The 15885-nt window shown below is 35.1% G+C and overlaps 1 protein-coding gene across 2 annotated transcripts in view; it reads left to right on the plus strand.

The window, feature by feature from the left end:
* Bank1 (B cell scaffold protein with ankyrin repeats 1) overlaps positions 1-6339 on the plus strand; it is a 293502-nt gene extending 287163 nt beyond the window's left edge. For both annotated transcript variants that reach the window (XM_048813664.1, XM_048813663.1), the window contains exons 14-17: positions 2516-2545; positions 3559-3611; positions 4994-5058; positions 5314-6339. In XM_048813664.1, coding sequence (XP_048669621.1) covers positions 2516-2545; positions 3559-3611; positions 4994-5053 — 143 coding nt within the window. In that variant the 3' untranslated portion in view covers positions 5054-5058; positions 5314-6339. The remainder of the gene's footprint in view (positions 1-2515; positions 2546-3558; positions 3612-4993; positions 5059-5313) is intronic.
* Positions 6340-15885: the final 9546 nt, after the last annotated feature.

Genomic DNA, 15885 nt, shown 5'->3' on the forward strand with positions numbered 1-15885 from the left:
CATATGTAGAACTATAAAGCTCTAACAAAAAATAATTGTTTGATTCACAAAATAGAAAGCAAGAAAGCAACAGAAGAGGAACTTAAACAAAACAGATAAGTGAAAAACCAAGAATAAGATGGTTGCATTAAACTGAGCCATTTCAATATTTATGTTAAATATAAATGGATTAAATACCTCATTTAAAAGGCAGATATTTTCAGACTGGGTAAAAAAGCAATACCTAAGTTTCCACTGTCTGAAAGATACACATTTAAAATATAACACATAGATAATTTGGAAGTAAAAGATGGTGAAGAATCTGCCACACCAACAGTAAGCATAGGACATCTGGCAGGGTCACATTAGCAGAAGACAAAATAAACTTCAAAGATTACTACAAGAGATAAAAGATAATATTACATAATGACAAACATGAAGTTCAACTAGGAAGATATAATTATCCTAAATCCAAAATTCAAAACTCATGAAGCAAACTGACAGTGCTCAGAGATATTCTTACTTTTTTCTTAGTAATTAATAGAACAAACAAACAAAAATAAATGAAAATACAAAAGTCCAGAACTATACTTCAACTAACTTGATCAAATTGGCACTTACAGAACAAGGCATCCAAAAAACTCATGTTTGTTAAAGGTGTGCATGGGACTTCCACCAAGATAGACCATCTGTTGAACCATCAAACATTATTTTACTTAAAAGAATTGAGACCTCACATGTGTTCTGAAAGATTTTGATATCATATTGTCTTGCCACAGTAGAAGTAAATTAGAAAATAACAAATTAGTTACCTAGAAAATCTCTCTAAATTTTTTTAGGAATTAAATATAACATTTCAAAATAATCAATGGGTCAAATAAGAAATGAAAATATTTCAACTCAAAGGATAATGAAAGAAATGTATCAAAATGTGTAGAATGCAACTCCAATAGTTATGTGGTTAATAGAGGAAATTTTGTAAATATAAAAATTATGATAGAAAAAACAAAAATGTTTTAGATCAATGATTTAACTTTACATTTAGAAAACTCAAAAATAGGCAAGAGTAAAGAAATAATATCACTGGGCTGGGGATGTGGCTCAAGCGGTAGTGCGCTTGCCTGGCATGCATGCGGCCTGGGTTCGATCCTCAGCACCACATACAAAAAAAGATGTTGTGTCCGCTGAGAACTGAAAAATAAATATTAAAAAATTCTCTCTCTCTCTCTCTCTCTCTCTCTCTTTAAAAAAAAGAAATAATATCAGAAATTAATTTTAAAAAAGGAAAGAAATTAACAAAAGGGAGAATTTACAAAGCCAAAAATAAGTCATAAGTGATAAATAAAATTGATAAGGTTGTGGAGGAATTATCAAGGAAAAAAAAAAAGGAAAACAAGTTATCCAAAGTAGAAACTAAATAAAGTGGGTTATCATACCAGATCCTATAGGCATTAAAAACATGTTAAGAAAATATAAGAACTTTTGCCACCATATTTATTATCACTTAGCTAAAAAAGAACAAATTACTTCAAAAACAAAACTTACCTAAATTGGCTCAAAAAGAAAAAAAATCCATACTTCTCTGTGTATACTTCTGACTTTCAGAACTATGTAAATATTTTGTGTATTTAATAAACAAGAAAGGGGTAGGGAAAGGAGGCAAAATTTTATACAAGCAGAAATAAATTAGCTGAGGAGTATTACAAATAAAATGTTCATACTAAAGGAGGATGGGAGAAAAAGAATATAAATAAATTAGAAAACAGTGTGTTCTAAGGCTAAAAATAAAAAAGAACAGTAGATAAATTGTTGGAAATAATCCAAAAGTTGAACAGGAAAAATGGGTACTTATATCATGATATATTTATACGATAAGATACTACTCAAGCAGTAAGAAGGGATACTTACTATTATACATAACAGAAATGAATCTCAATCAGTATAAGTAAAAGATCATCAGAAACAAATGATACATGCTATATAATTCCATTTATCTGGAATTCTAATCTACAGAGATAGAAATTGGTGGCTATCATGAGTAATGTTTCAATGAAGATTGACATGAGAGTATGAGGGAATATTCTCTACAGATGAAATTATCTCTATGCTATTGATTTGGTGGGTAGGTGAATTTTCAGATTTTTCAAAAATCATCAAAGTATACACTTAGAAATATTTAAATTGTACCATATGTAATTATCCCTGAATAATATTGATGTTTTAAAAGAATGGAATAGCTCAGGCTAAAGGAATTTCAAGACTAAATAGCAAGCTTTTAACCGTCAAACAAAACTAAAACCATATACACCTTGGGACAAGTGTTGGAAGAGAAAAAAATTAAAGTAATGAAAGATATGGTTTCGTGCTTAGTGACCAAAGGGAGATAAATTTAGGGTAAGTAATTTTTTTAATCAGACTGCGAGATTCATAGCCACCAAGACACACCACTGTCAGACAACAAAAAGAAAAGACCTTGAGGTAAATGTTGAACAAAACTCAGTAGAATGTGGTTGTTTTTTTTTCTTTTTTCTTCTAGATAAACTCACCATTGTGCATCATCCCAGTGGTAAGTGTCTGTTATTAATGGAAGAATCTAAGACTAAAATGAAGTTACATTAAAACCAATTTTGATATTAATGAAAACCCAATATGACTAGGTAAGTCAGTGTAAACATTCACATAGATTTTACGTTTATGTGTAAAACAACTTGACGTCCAACATAAATGTTAGGTGATTCTAGAATAGCAATGGCAGAGGAATTGTAATAGAGTGAAAGAAGCATGTGCATTGACTGACTGACCTGGCTATTCACAACTTACTAGTTGTTACCTGTGGCATGTGACTTAAGCTCTCCAGGCTTGTTTTCTCACATGTAAAATGGAAGAATTGTACATGGAGATGGTCTATAAAGACTGATAATGATTTACAAAAATGGAGGCCAGTGGATAAATGAAACTATTGATAGAGCAAATGAAATTTGAGTAACATTTGAGAGAGCAATTCACTTGAATGTGATGAGGCAGGAGTGTGTGCTGAATACTGGGAAGGTAGAGAGGATCTAGCGACCAGTTACAGAACTGGTGAATGATCCAGAGGCAACTGTCTACAGCCTGAACCAAAGCACTGACTGTGGGATCGAGAAGGAATAAGACTGAGTCCTGTAGTTGGGATGGAAAATAGGAACCATGTGGTGAAACCAGGAGGAGTAATGGTGTAGGTCAATGGTGTGCAGAAGGAGCAAGTATGTTTTGCAACTGGCCAATCCTGGTGAATGGTGAAAAGAAAATGAAGAAGGTATGAAAAAAGGGAGATTGTTCCTCAAAGGTATTATTATAAAGATTATTTCTGAAGAGAAGTAACTCTGCCATATCTGACCCAAGTCAATCCCTGTGAGTAGGAGAAAGTAATAGCACACTTGCCAAGGGGACTTTTCCAATACACCCTTTTGATCTGTTTACTAATCTTTCTATTGACCCATATCCTAGACTTTGTATATGTCATGTTTTTAAAGTATTGAATAAGTGAACCATTATATATGCGAATGACTATAGAGGTAGTAACAGAGTTTGTATTTCTAGGTAACACTTCCCAAAATGAAAATATGTTGTATAATAATCCCTTCAGCAATAAGGTAGGTTATATTTAATTTTTATAAAATATTTAAAAAAGAGAGAGACATCTGGATATATTGCTCAGTGGTAAAGCACTTGTGTAGCAAGTGTGAGGCTCTGGATTCAATTTCCAGTACTGCAAAAATAAAAGAAGGAAGATGGAAGGGGAGGGGGATGTAGGGGGAGGATGAATTTCTCTTTTTCTCATGTTCTCATAAAGAACATGGCCTGAAAAAATTTTCTATGTTATATGTACTTTGAAATAAATATGAACCAAATAGGTTAGGTGAACATTTGACTACAAAAATATATGAGCCATAATTTAAGGAAATTATTTGGAGAAAAGAAAGAAAGAATTCAAAGGGGAAAAAAGCATTTAAGCCAAAGTGTACTGAACTCAACATGTACAGACAAAATAAATCTTAGAAGAATTATGAGTGCATCTGTTTTAACAATAGGATTATGATGATTCTATTTGCACCAGAATGGATAGTACTTAAAGTCCACTTATAGGGAAAATACAGCCCCAAAATATTGTTGATACAAGTGTGCATTACTTCACATCATAAACTTAATTGGAAAGAAACTGCTAACAAGAAGCTAAAAATAACACTAAGCAAGGAGAGCAGCAATTGAAAACAGAGACCAATTCAAAACAACACTGATAATGTCCTGACCACAAATTTTCCTTTGTAAAACTCATGTTATTCCAACTATCTACATATGTGATATAGAGAATTTACACTGTTACCAAAGGTCATATAGCAGACAGATTTCTTGCTAAAATTCAAAATTAGAGTCCTTGGTAAGCTCTCATAATGAAACAATTTTAGTTTTCTTAATTTTAGTGACCCTTTAAGCACTCTTCTGTTTCAAATAAATCATAAGTAATCATAAAAATCATTTGCCCTGAAGAACTGTTGGAAGCTTTTGTGTTTTTGGATCATTTTATGGCCCACCGATGAACTATAGAGCTATATTATAGAGACTCATTAGACTCATTCATCTACAGCAGAATTGTGGATTGTACCACAATCCAGGAGTTTATGAATATCTTTGTCAATCAAAGATTCTTCCACAAAAATCTGAAGTACTAAACAATCATGCCATATCTTTTTGAGAATAATATTTTGGATAAAGTAAAGAGAAAGCAAATTCCCAATGCTCGGGTTATTTTCCCTCAAAATCAAAATAAAATTTTGGCTTTGATGTACTTGAAATTTGTAATTTTGATTTTGATTTTCTTTTAATATGGAGATTGTCTTGCCAGTTTCTTCTGTAAAGCTGTTTTCCCCATGGCTGTGAAAGGCAACCATGACTTTATTGTATTTCTTTATTCAGCCTTAAAATGGAGAGATGCTAGCTCTGTTTTGTTTGTTTGTTTGTTGTTTGTTTTTTCCAGCTTCCTCCTCGACTCCAAGTTGAAAAGGAATTCGGTGTCTGTTGCAGGAAAAATCAATAAAAAAGGTAAAATACTAGCTATATGTTTTTAGAAAACCTAAAGCAGACTTGTTAGGGACCTGAAGGAATCATTTGTCTAGGAAACAGAAATCTTTAAATATTTCATTGTCTTCTCCTAAAAGGATAAACATGTGTATTTTTCCAGCTAAAGGTGATTGTTCCTCATAAAGATTTACATATAGGGGTGATTTTATGCTAGTTAATAAATTTCATTTGATGTGCCATTATTCACTAATACATTTCCTGTGATCTCATTTTCAGGTTATGTTAATAAAACTCAAGAATGTACAGACATTGTGCTTTCTGAGTGAAGCAAGCTTGCATTTGAATTGTCTGCTCTCTTCAGGGCAAGTCTTTACCATGAAAGCGGAAGCAAGCTCTGAATTTGGGAATTTGTTATTGCCACAATTTATCAGTGTCATACCTACTCCAAATGGATGTTATCAATGTTAAAATAGAATATCATAGGCCAATAACGTATTATGAAAATTCTTGCATTTTATAATGCACTTTGCACTTAAGAAGCTAGTTCTCATTTTGAAAAGTAAAGAAAAACAAAAGCAGAGAAGTTAAATGCTGCATAGAAAGTTATTGAACCTGTTTATGGCACTAATAATAATAGATTATTCCCATGAAAATACAAACCGACTTAGTACATGTTTGCTTTTCATGTCTAAAGTCGAGAGTCCTCACATCTAGACAATTGCTTTTGTTACACTGTTTAAAGAAACCTTCCTTTTGTTAGTTCTTTTGTTTTTTTGCTTATATCCCTGAGAATATTATATTTTTGAAAAATTTTGTGTATCTCAAAATAATACACATTTATAAAACCTATCATTAAGTCTTTATAATTTCATCAACCTATTTCTTAGAAACAATTTGCTACTTAGAATAAAATGTATTTTTTTGTGGTTGTAGCTGGTACTGGAGATTGAACTCAGGGGCCCTTTATCACTGAGCTACCACTGACTTACATTCCCAGCACCTACCCACCTCCTTTTTTTTCCTTGAGAAGGTGTCTTGCTAAATTAGGTTGCTTAGGGCCTTACTAAATAGCTGTGACTGGCTTAGAACTTGTGATCCTCCTGCCTCAGTCTCTAGTGTTTCTGGGATTACATGTCTGCACCACCAAGCCTGCAAAATGTAGTTTTTATCATATAGTGATTTCCATTGATAAATGCCACAAGTAAATTGAATGTTTAAAAATATGTCTGATTTCTCAAAATAAATTAAGAACTACTAAAATTTTCCACTTGTGAGTTTAAAGGAGATCTATCAGTTTTTTTTTTAAATAAATCAACTAATTTCACTAGATAACATCTATATAGTAGAATACAAACAAATATCTATTTAAAGTAATTCTGTAAGATATTTATCAATGGTTTCTCATATCTATTAACATCCTCAAATAAACACAAGTTTTTAAAATAATGCAGTAACTTAATCAATCCCTAATAGAAGCTGCTTTTGAATGACTTCTGGAAATTCAACCCATATTTTCACATCCAAGATTTTTTAAAATGGCATACCCTGCTGTGCACTGAGCCTCAATTTCTGTGAACTGTCATGGCCAAGAGTTAGGATAAGCAATGGAAAACTGATAGCTTTTCTACAATTTCCAGATTCATAAAATTCAAATAATTATATCATTTCTCAAGTAAGAAATTCCATATTGGCCTGTGACCAATGCCAGCAGTTTCACTATTGGCTTTATTCTCCTTAAAAATGTGAAATTCGATGATGATTAAATTGGTAACTTTTATCACAATAGTGCACTTCTTTCTTGAGACTCAAATAGGGGTGAAGGTGGGAGATAATACCTGTAGATTATTAAATTCTTTAACAAAGATAGAAATCTAAAACCAGAACTCTAACTGCTACCCTTATGAACTGAACTAACATAGATGAACACCATGGTCAAAGCTTCTCTAATGGCCTCTTTCCCTAGACATTCTGGCCCTTGGAATTGTACTCCTTTTTCATTACAAAGAAACAGAAAGATCAACCTAGGAATAAGGAGATCCTCCCTATACTTCTTTCACCATGGCTCCCATTCCTCACCCATTAGGCTTTGCCAGAGCTGGGAAGAAGGTTAGAGAAGGTTGGAAATGGGGAGTCAGAAGAAGTCTTTATCCCACCTGTTGCATAAAAGAACGAGATGAGAAATAAAGAAATGCAAACAGGGAGGAAGGATGATCCAAATGTGGAAATAATCCTAATTGAAATGTTCCATAAGGAAGCAATGTCTTTTCATTCCTAGGATGAGGCCCATAGATGAAGCTCATAGATAGAGAACATATAGAATACTATCTGCTAAATTTCATCACATAACACCAGCTTCTCCTTCTAATGGAAAAAAAATCAGGGAAAATGGCAGAGAAGTGGAATGGAAAAGTTTGACTTTTCCTTGGTGATTTGGAATATTTCTAAAAGTCACTGCCAGAAAAGGAAGGACTGTAGGAGATCTTCTAAAGACTTTGCACTAAACCTGGAAGCTGAGCAGCCAGTTGCTAATGTATCTTTACCTTGTCATCATCCCTTCTTCAAATCAGCTTTGTTCTCAAGGCATATCTCCAAAGCCCCTGTTCTCAGGTTCTTAAATTTACCAGCATTCTTGCTTTCTAGACTAAGGTTCTTAAAAATTTGCCAGCACTCTTGCTTTCTAGAAATGTTTGAACTGGTACTGAATGCTATCAAAAGAGTTTTAATATTAATTCCATTTCTACCCAGTTATTTTTCAATAATAACAGAAAAATGCAAAGAGTCACAATATCTAGAGACGCTTTTGATTATCATGAGTAGAGAGTCAGTACTCCTAGCATCTAGGGTGTGGAGACCAGGGATGCTGATAAAAATTTCAATAATACACAAAGAATTATCCAGCCCAAAATATTAGTTGGTGCTGAGGTTGAGAAACCTTGATCTAGACTATAAAGTGAAACAGGATGAACACTTGAAACACAGTTGTTAAAATAAAAACAGTAATTTTATATGGAGTTGTTGAAAGCGAGAACCTATATGATAGTATAAGTGAATGTCCTTATTTTGAAGTTTATATGGCTTAAGCTTAAATGGATCATTAAGTACTCACTGGATGAATCTCATATATTTTTATTTTTTTTAAAGAGAGAGAGAGAATTTTAATATTTATTTTTAGTTTTTCGGCGGACACAACATCTTTGTTTGTATGTGGTGCTGAGGATTGAACCCGGGCCGCACGCATGTCAGGCGAGCGCGCTACCACTTGAGCCACATCCCCAGCCCTCATACATTTTTATAAATCAATATTATTATATCAATGGAACCTCTAATTTTTAGAAAATGAGTCTGTTCTCAGCATTTTATGATGAGAATATCCTTATAATTTGAGTCATTTTTACATCCTACTTGTACACTATTTGCTCACCTAACCATATTCAGGAGGCCAATTTTAATAACTTGGACTTACTTGCATTTTCACTTCATATTGCTTTTCTGAATCAGTAAATATTTAGGAGAGAGCTCTACATCATAAGCCTGACCTACTGAGTCTCAGCTGATTAGCACAGATCTAGTATGAAGTCCCACTTGCAGCCCTTTGTGTTGCTGTGTGGACCAGGCACACTGCTGACCTGCCCTAATGTGTGAGGCCCACTCTTAAAGGCAGGGCTACCACAAAAAACAGCAAAAGTACGGTACATACAACTCTTAACACAACAGACCTCAAATGTACAAATAACAATGTATCATTTCTTCAATAACTCTCATCTTCAAAATGCAGATGACAAAGCTTCTTAGGTAATTTTATGGGTATTAAATGACAGCATGTACTTACACAGCCAATACAAAATGCTGCATTTAAGAGCATTAGCTTTGAAGTAAGACCAATCTAGTTTGACCCTTGGCTCAGATATGTCCTAGGTATATAAATAAAGTCCAATTTTCCATAGTGTGTGTGCTTCATCATTGATAAAATAAGGGTAGCAATAATAATGTTAGCAGATGCTGAGAACTAAATATAGGGAGATTGTTGAATTAATTTATCACCCAAAGAAGACACTCATAAGTAAAACAGAATACTGTTAATGATTAAGATGGAAAATAAGGCATAACCTAGGACTGTCTTGAGCATGAACTATGTGTATGTAATGACCACTTTACCTAAATGAGATATAAGTTCTTGGAACATTTTCACTCAGTAAATAAATGGTCAATAATGATAGTTTTCAAAAACCAGTCTTCCATGAAATATGAACTTTGCATGATCCTTTAGACTGGATTGTCCTGAATGGTTCTTATGCACAGCCTCATAGCAAGTGATTCAAATCTTTATCATTATAAAAAAATTAAAACAATGATTACAAATGCTTGAATAATCCTCAATCATCATAAATATCAGAAGCCTATAGAGAAAAAAATCCATAATGAAAAGATACCATAGCAGCATTTTCTAAGTTATGTTCTAAGAATGGGGTATCCTGGACTAAAATGAGGTTCAATGATCCAGTAAGTTTGGAAAGTGCTATTGTGTTTTATACCATTTTAGAATAGCACACTATATATTAAAATATTGAAAATGAATCCTACAATACAGAAATCTTCACTGTTTGAGAACACTGGCTTACATTTTATGTATACATAATTTGGCCTCATTTTCCATGGAATTGGAAAGTAAAGACTGCCTACAGGATGCCTGGAACCTGTTGAGATGGAGTCTGAAACCTGGTCCCGTGGGAAACAGTGTCCTGATCAGCAATGATGCCTGCCGCGGCTGCAGTGTTGTATGGGAGGATTGGTGGCACATGTGATACATATTTTTTCATTCAGGATTTGCAACTACTTGTCATAAAATTGAAGATTAAGTCCTGAATTTTTTAAAATAATAAAAGGTTCACTGAATAAAGTTATACTGACAGCTATCACCTGTTTTCAAATGACTTAGTAAACATGTCTCTGTATAAACATGATAGTTTCTGTTTAAGATTCTGTTTAGTTTATCCTGAAGTCAACATTAAGCTCAGTTCTACTCAAACTAGTGTTAGGTCATTCAGAGATGCTGTGCATTGAAATGCAGGAGACCGGGAGCTGCTTCTGAGTCTGTGGGATTAAGTGGGAGAGCTTTGTCCCCCCTACTCCTTGCTCGGAATAGCAATAGTGACCTTCAGAGAGAGAAATTAGCCCTTGGCAAATTAACTAACAACTCCTGATGGATTGTCTCATTTCTCAAGGTGGAATAGACACATTATATCAACGAAGATAAAGGTGGACAGTTTTGCCCCTAGAACTTTCCATTTCTTTGTTCAAGCAAAAGTAAAAGGATTCAGGGAAGTGTCAACTGATGTTGTTTTGGCAGGCAAGCCTGACACTGAAGTGAAAGCATCTGCAGTCATGCAAGGAGCCCTGAGCTCCCTTGCAAGACATTGGCATTTGTCACAATGTAAAATGAGGTGTTGTATAACTCAGATGTGACAAGTCATGCTTAGTACCTCCAGATATTCCACATCAGCTGACTTGGGGAATTCTAGCAGGTGAGTTGCCATTAGCAATAACATTGAAGGGCATAAAAAATATTTATGATCTCCATCTGTTCTCTTTACTCTAGTTTCCATAAACTGTGTTTCCTTAACAGAGATATTTATATACCTTTCCACTTGGATTTTGGTCACAGATGATCTAGCCAAGTTTATTATCCAAGTGTGGGAAAATGGCAAACTGAAAGATCAGTTTTATTTTCTGAATTGTGTCCCACACACACACAAAAAAATGTTATGTTGAAGTCATAACCACCAGTATACCAAAATGTGATGTTACTCAGAGATAGGGCCTTTCAAGAGATATGTAATATAAGATGACATCCTTCAGGGGGGACCTAATTTCATATGACTTGTCATTCTTATTAGAAAGATGTGGATGTGTACAAAGGTAGAGTGATATAAACACATAGGCAGATGATGACTATCACTAAGCCAAGGAAAAAGACCAGAACAGACCATCCTCAGTGTTATGGTTTGGATGTGATAAGCCCCCAAAACTCATGTGTGAGACAATGCAAGAATATTCAGAGGTAAAATGATTGGGAAAGCCTTACCCCAATCAGTGAATTAATCCTTGATGAGGATTAACTGAGTGGTAACTGAAGGCAGGTAGGGTGTGGCTGGAGGAGGTAGGTATTGGTGGCATGCCTTTGGGGTACATATTTTGTGTCTGGAGTGTGGGGTCTCTCTCTGTTTTCTGATTATTGTGTGAGTCACTTCCCTCCACTACACCCTTCTGCCTCACCTCGAGCTCTGAGGAATACAGCTGGCTGTCTATGGACTGAGACCTGTAAAACCATGTGTCCCCAAATAGACTATTTCTCTTTAAAATTGTTCTTGTCAGGTCTTTTAGTCACACCAATGAAAAAACAGTTTAAAACAGCCAGTATTTTTATCTCCAAAATAATAAGAAAATAAATGTCTTATTTGAGCCACCCAGTCTGTGTTATTTTATTATTATTAAAGTGGCACTAGCAAACTAAAGCAATTAATATAAATGAATTTGGAGTAGTAAGTAGGAGCAACAGCATGTAAGAAATTTTGGATTTGACTTGAAGTACAGTGAGAAGTAATTTAAAAGTTTTAAACAGAAAAAAAATCCCTCACATTGCAAAATAGATAATAGATTGTAGAGAGACAGAAAAGGAGACCTATGGAAATATGAGAAGAAATAAAGGAAGATGTGTGTGTGTGTGTGTGTGTGTGTGTAGGGAGACAGGGGAGGGGAAGAGAAACTTCTAATCTAGTTTCATCTTGCTCTTAGATTTTCACCACTAGACTGCTCTAACAAAAATAGGATCCAAATATTAAATTGAATTTATAGTTCCATTTTGATTATGAGGGAAGTAATCAGTGAATTAAAAATCAGAAGCTGAAATGCTGGTTTGCTGGAATTTGGGTTGTTTTCTGAGTATCTTTGAAAGCAATGTGAGATTCCTTGATGATCTGAATAATTCTGAAAAGAACTTAAAATTGGAAAATGTAAAGAAACTTGCTAAGTCTGAGAAAATCATACAGAGCTTATAATTCAAATCAGTTATTTATTGGTTCTCATTTCTTTCTTTTCATTGGCAAATGTGCATCTACACTAAAGGAGCTGTGGTGCTGGAGAAAACCACTTAGCTAAACACAATGGAAAAGCAGATGCAGGTGGAAATAGAACCAGAAAATACCACAGATATCCCAATTTACTGAAAAATAGCAAAGGATTGCAGGATATTCACACTTCTTGGTAGGTTACTATAAGGAATTGAATCTGTTGGTTAGTAGCATGAAGAATTACATTGTGGAGATATAGAAAAGGGAATCTTCTTTTAACAACGTTCTTATTAACATGTAAAAACAAGATCTATGCAGGAAGTGTTAGCATAAGTGCTTAGCTAAAGAGGAACAGGAATGGGACAGGAAGGAAATGAGAGAAGGGGGCCACTGTAAAAAGGCCCCTGAGCAGCAGTTGACCCAGAGGACTAGATTCCCATCATGAAATGCCATTAGGACATAAGCTCCCCCACCCCTATGTGGATGAGGCTGTGGAAGAAACCCATCTTAGGAAGTTGCCCAAACTTCACAGAACCACCAGTGTTTCCCACATTCCAGAAAGAGACCCAGGACTCTCTCCTGTAGATTTCCAGGCACGCATATGTTCCCAAAGTGGTACCTATATTCACATGATGCTCTGAGGTCAGATGACTGTAAAAGGACCTTTCACTGGTGGTGCTAGACCAGAAAGGGCAATTTTCACCCAGTGTGGGCAAAAGACTTCCCCCAAACAGGCAACAGCTATGCTAGTGGCCAGCTGCCACTCCAAGGTTTCACACCATGAAAAATTCCAACTCCACATCCTGAAAAAAAAGCCAAAAACCTAATCATTTCATTCATTTTGGTCCCCCGTGGATCTGGGCACCCCGTCTCTGGGGTATATCTCCCTTTCTTTTGCCTTTCCCTTGCCTTGCAATAAATCTGTTCTGATTTCCATCCCTGCCTTACTGTACCTCTGTTTCTGTACCAGGTTGTTTACCCCAGTCTTAGGCAGTATACCCAAGACAGAGGATCATTCCACAGTTGACTGTAAACTTCTTCTAGAACATCCCACTGGTACTTGGAACTTGTTTTCAAAAGACTGTGATATAAAATTTAAGTGTTTGGTCATATGGAAAGCAAAATTCTAAGATGGTATCCTAATTCCTGCCCCTGGAAGTTCAGGTCATGTGTGGAATTCTTCCGCATGGGGTGTGGGTGGGACCTTTGACCTACATCTAGATGACAAACTATGGCAAAGTCAAAAAGGATTTTTCAGATGTAATCAAGGTCTCAAATCAGTTGATTTTGAGGTAATAAAAAGATGCAATTCAATGGGTGGGCCCAGGTCTCTTCTGGGCTCAAAATTAGCAGCCACTTTGAGGCTATATTTTCAGTATATTTTGATGATAGAACCAGTAGGACTTGCTATAATTGTTTTGTTATAAGAGTAGAAAAAATGAATATGGACAATGCCTGCATTTCTTAACTTTACTGAATTTTAGATGACCCTATTATTTACTAACATAGAGAAGTCAAGGGATTACATTTTGGAAGTTTGTATGACATTGGCCATGTCAATCAACCTAGCTGTTTTCCTCATGAACTAATAATAGTGATACTCTGTTAGGTGGATATGTTAGTCTTTCCTCACTGTGACCAACTTCCTCTAAGACAACTCTTAGAGGAAGAAAAGTTACTTTGGCTTACAGTTTCCAAGGTTTAGTCAGTGGAAGGCTGACTTCATGCTCAGGATGATGTCGAACATCATGGCAGAAGGATGTGGCAGAGGGATGCTGCTCCATCATCCACTGCAGCCAAGAAACAGAGAGAGAGGGGGAAACCAGCCACCGGGAAGATAAACCCTTCCAGGTCACACCACCAGTGACCCACCTCCTCTAGCCTTGCCTCACCTGCCTACAGTTACCACCCAATTGTTTCCTTCAAGCTCAGATGGTCTTATTAGGCTGCAGCGCTCACAAAGCAATCGTTTCACCTCTGAGCACTCCTACTTAACACAGGAGCTCTGGGGAGATACCTCATATCCAAACCATAACAGTAGCTGTGAAGATGAAATTAAGCAATGCTTATGAAACACTTGAAATTTAGTTAATGCCCAATAAACACCGAGTTATCATCATCTTTGTCAGTCTGTTCTCATTTTGAAACACAACAGGCAAGTAAAGCTAGATTAATGTTATCAGGGACTTTATAATTGGGCTTAATATTTCCCTTTGTACTAAATACAGCAGCTAAAATTGTATTTAAGTGTGAAATTTAGACATATAGGATGTCCAAAATCCTTTAATTCAGGGAAGCCTGTATCTGATTCTAACAAAGTTAAATTTTAGCTATTTATGAAATTGCCTATGCATGAAGAATAGTTTGAGGAAGTTTTCAGGATATTATTATTTATCTCCCCAAAAAGCAGATAGAGACCTATCATGGCTCTTAAAAATAGACTAAGCTTAGCATATGAATTCAGTGTCCATTTTCATCGCCATCTAAGAAACCCTTTGTATTGAAGCGGCTGGAAGGTGAAAACATCCGTTTCTCAGGCTTCCCTGTAGGCAGGGGCGAGATATCCATTCTACCAGTGAGACAGTCTCATGGTAGAAATTACAAAAGGTGGATGGATGGGAGAGAATCTCCTTTCAGCAGGATCTGGCTAGGTGGGACTCCATTGGTGTCTGTGGTCAATGGCACCCACACTCAATTGACTGATGACAACTTCGTACATCAGAGTCAGCTGTGGTGGCATCAATGGTAGCATTAGGCCTCAAGCCTTTCTGACCTCTGTATTTTAACCACAGTAGTATTAACTTGAACCAATTCCTCAGGATCACTAGCAGACTTTATAAACTCTTAGTTCTCTCTATTTAATTCTCTTTTATATTAAAAAGTAGAGTGGTTTCAGTTTCCTAAATCAAAATGTGACTGATACACTGAGTCACACCAAGGTTCTAAATTTAACTCAGATCTTCACTAATTAGACTTTATCTGGTAGCATATTTGTTAACTAAATTTCCACCTATTTACCCCGATTCTCAGTTCTCATTTCAGGTACTCTCACCAGAGGAGGTGCTTACTTAATATTTGCTAAATGAATACATGTTATCAGGTCATCTTCTGGGTTACCTGATTTTATAAAATAATAACTTATCCCTATGAGTTAAACTTTCAAGTTAATCTAATACTATACTCATCAAATTACTCATATGTTTCTAATCAATTTGGAATTATTTTGAACTTTACATAATCAAGCACATGATAGCTTATAGCTTAAATGAGAAATTAAAACGCCAACATAACCAAAGGTGTAGTCAAAACTTTATTCATTGACTACCTAATTGTGAAAGTAAGTTATTTCTCAAGAATATTTAGCTAAATCAAATGACCTTTATTAAACTAATTTTTCATCAAAATCTAAATGTACTCAATTATAAATTAAGTAATAACTTCACATATCTATAATCAAGTAGATTACTCATTGATAATTATTTGGTTATCATTCTGTTCTTGACATACAAACTTTTAGCTTGTGTTGAGTTTGTTATTTCTTCTTTAAATATGTTTGGACCCCCATTGTTGATAGCATAATAACCCGACTTATACTATAATTTAGAGGTTCAGATTGCAGAAAAATAAACTTTAGTAAAACTGACACTAAGTGAAACATCTATTGGATCTGTGGCTGGCTTGTAACTTTCTCAGTTTTAATGTACAGGGCTTATACAAAGGGGGGAAGTTGATGAATTTAATACTAACAGTTGGCTACCATCAGATTGAGTTGCTTAATAAC

Source organism: Marmota marmota, unplaced genomic scaffold (genome assembly GCF_001458135.2).
Source record: "Marmota marmota marmota unplaced genomic scaffold, marMar, whole genome shotgun sequence".
Lineage (NCBI taxonomy): Eukaryota > Metazoa > Chordata > Mammalia > Rodentia > Sciuridae > Marmota > Marmota marmota.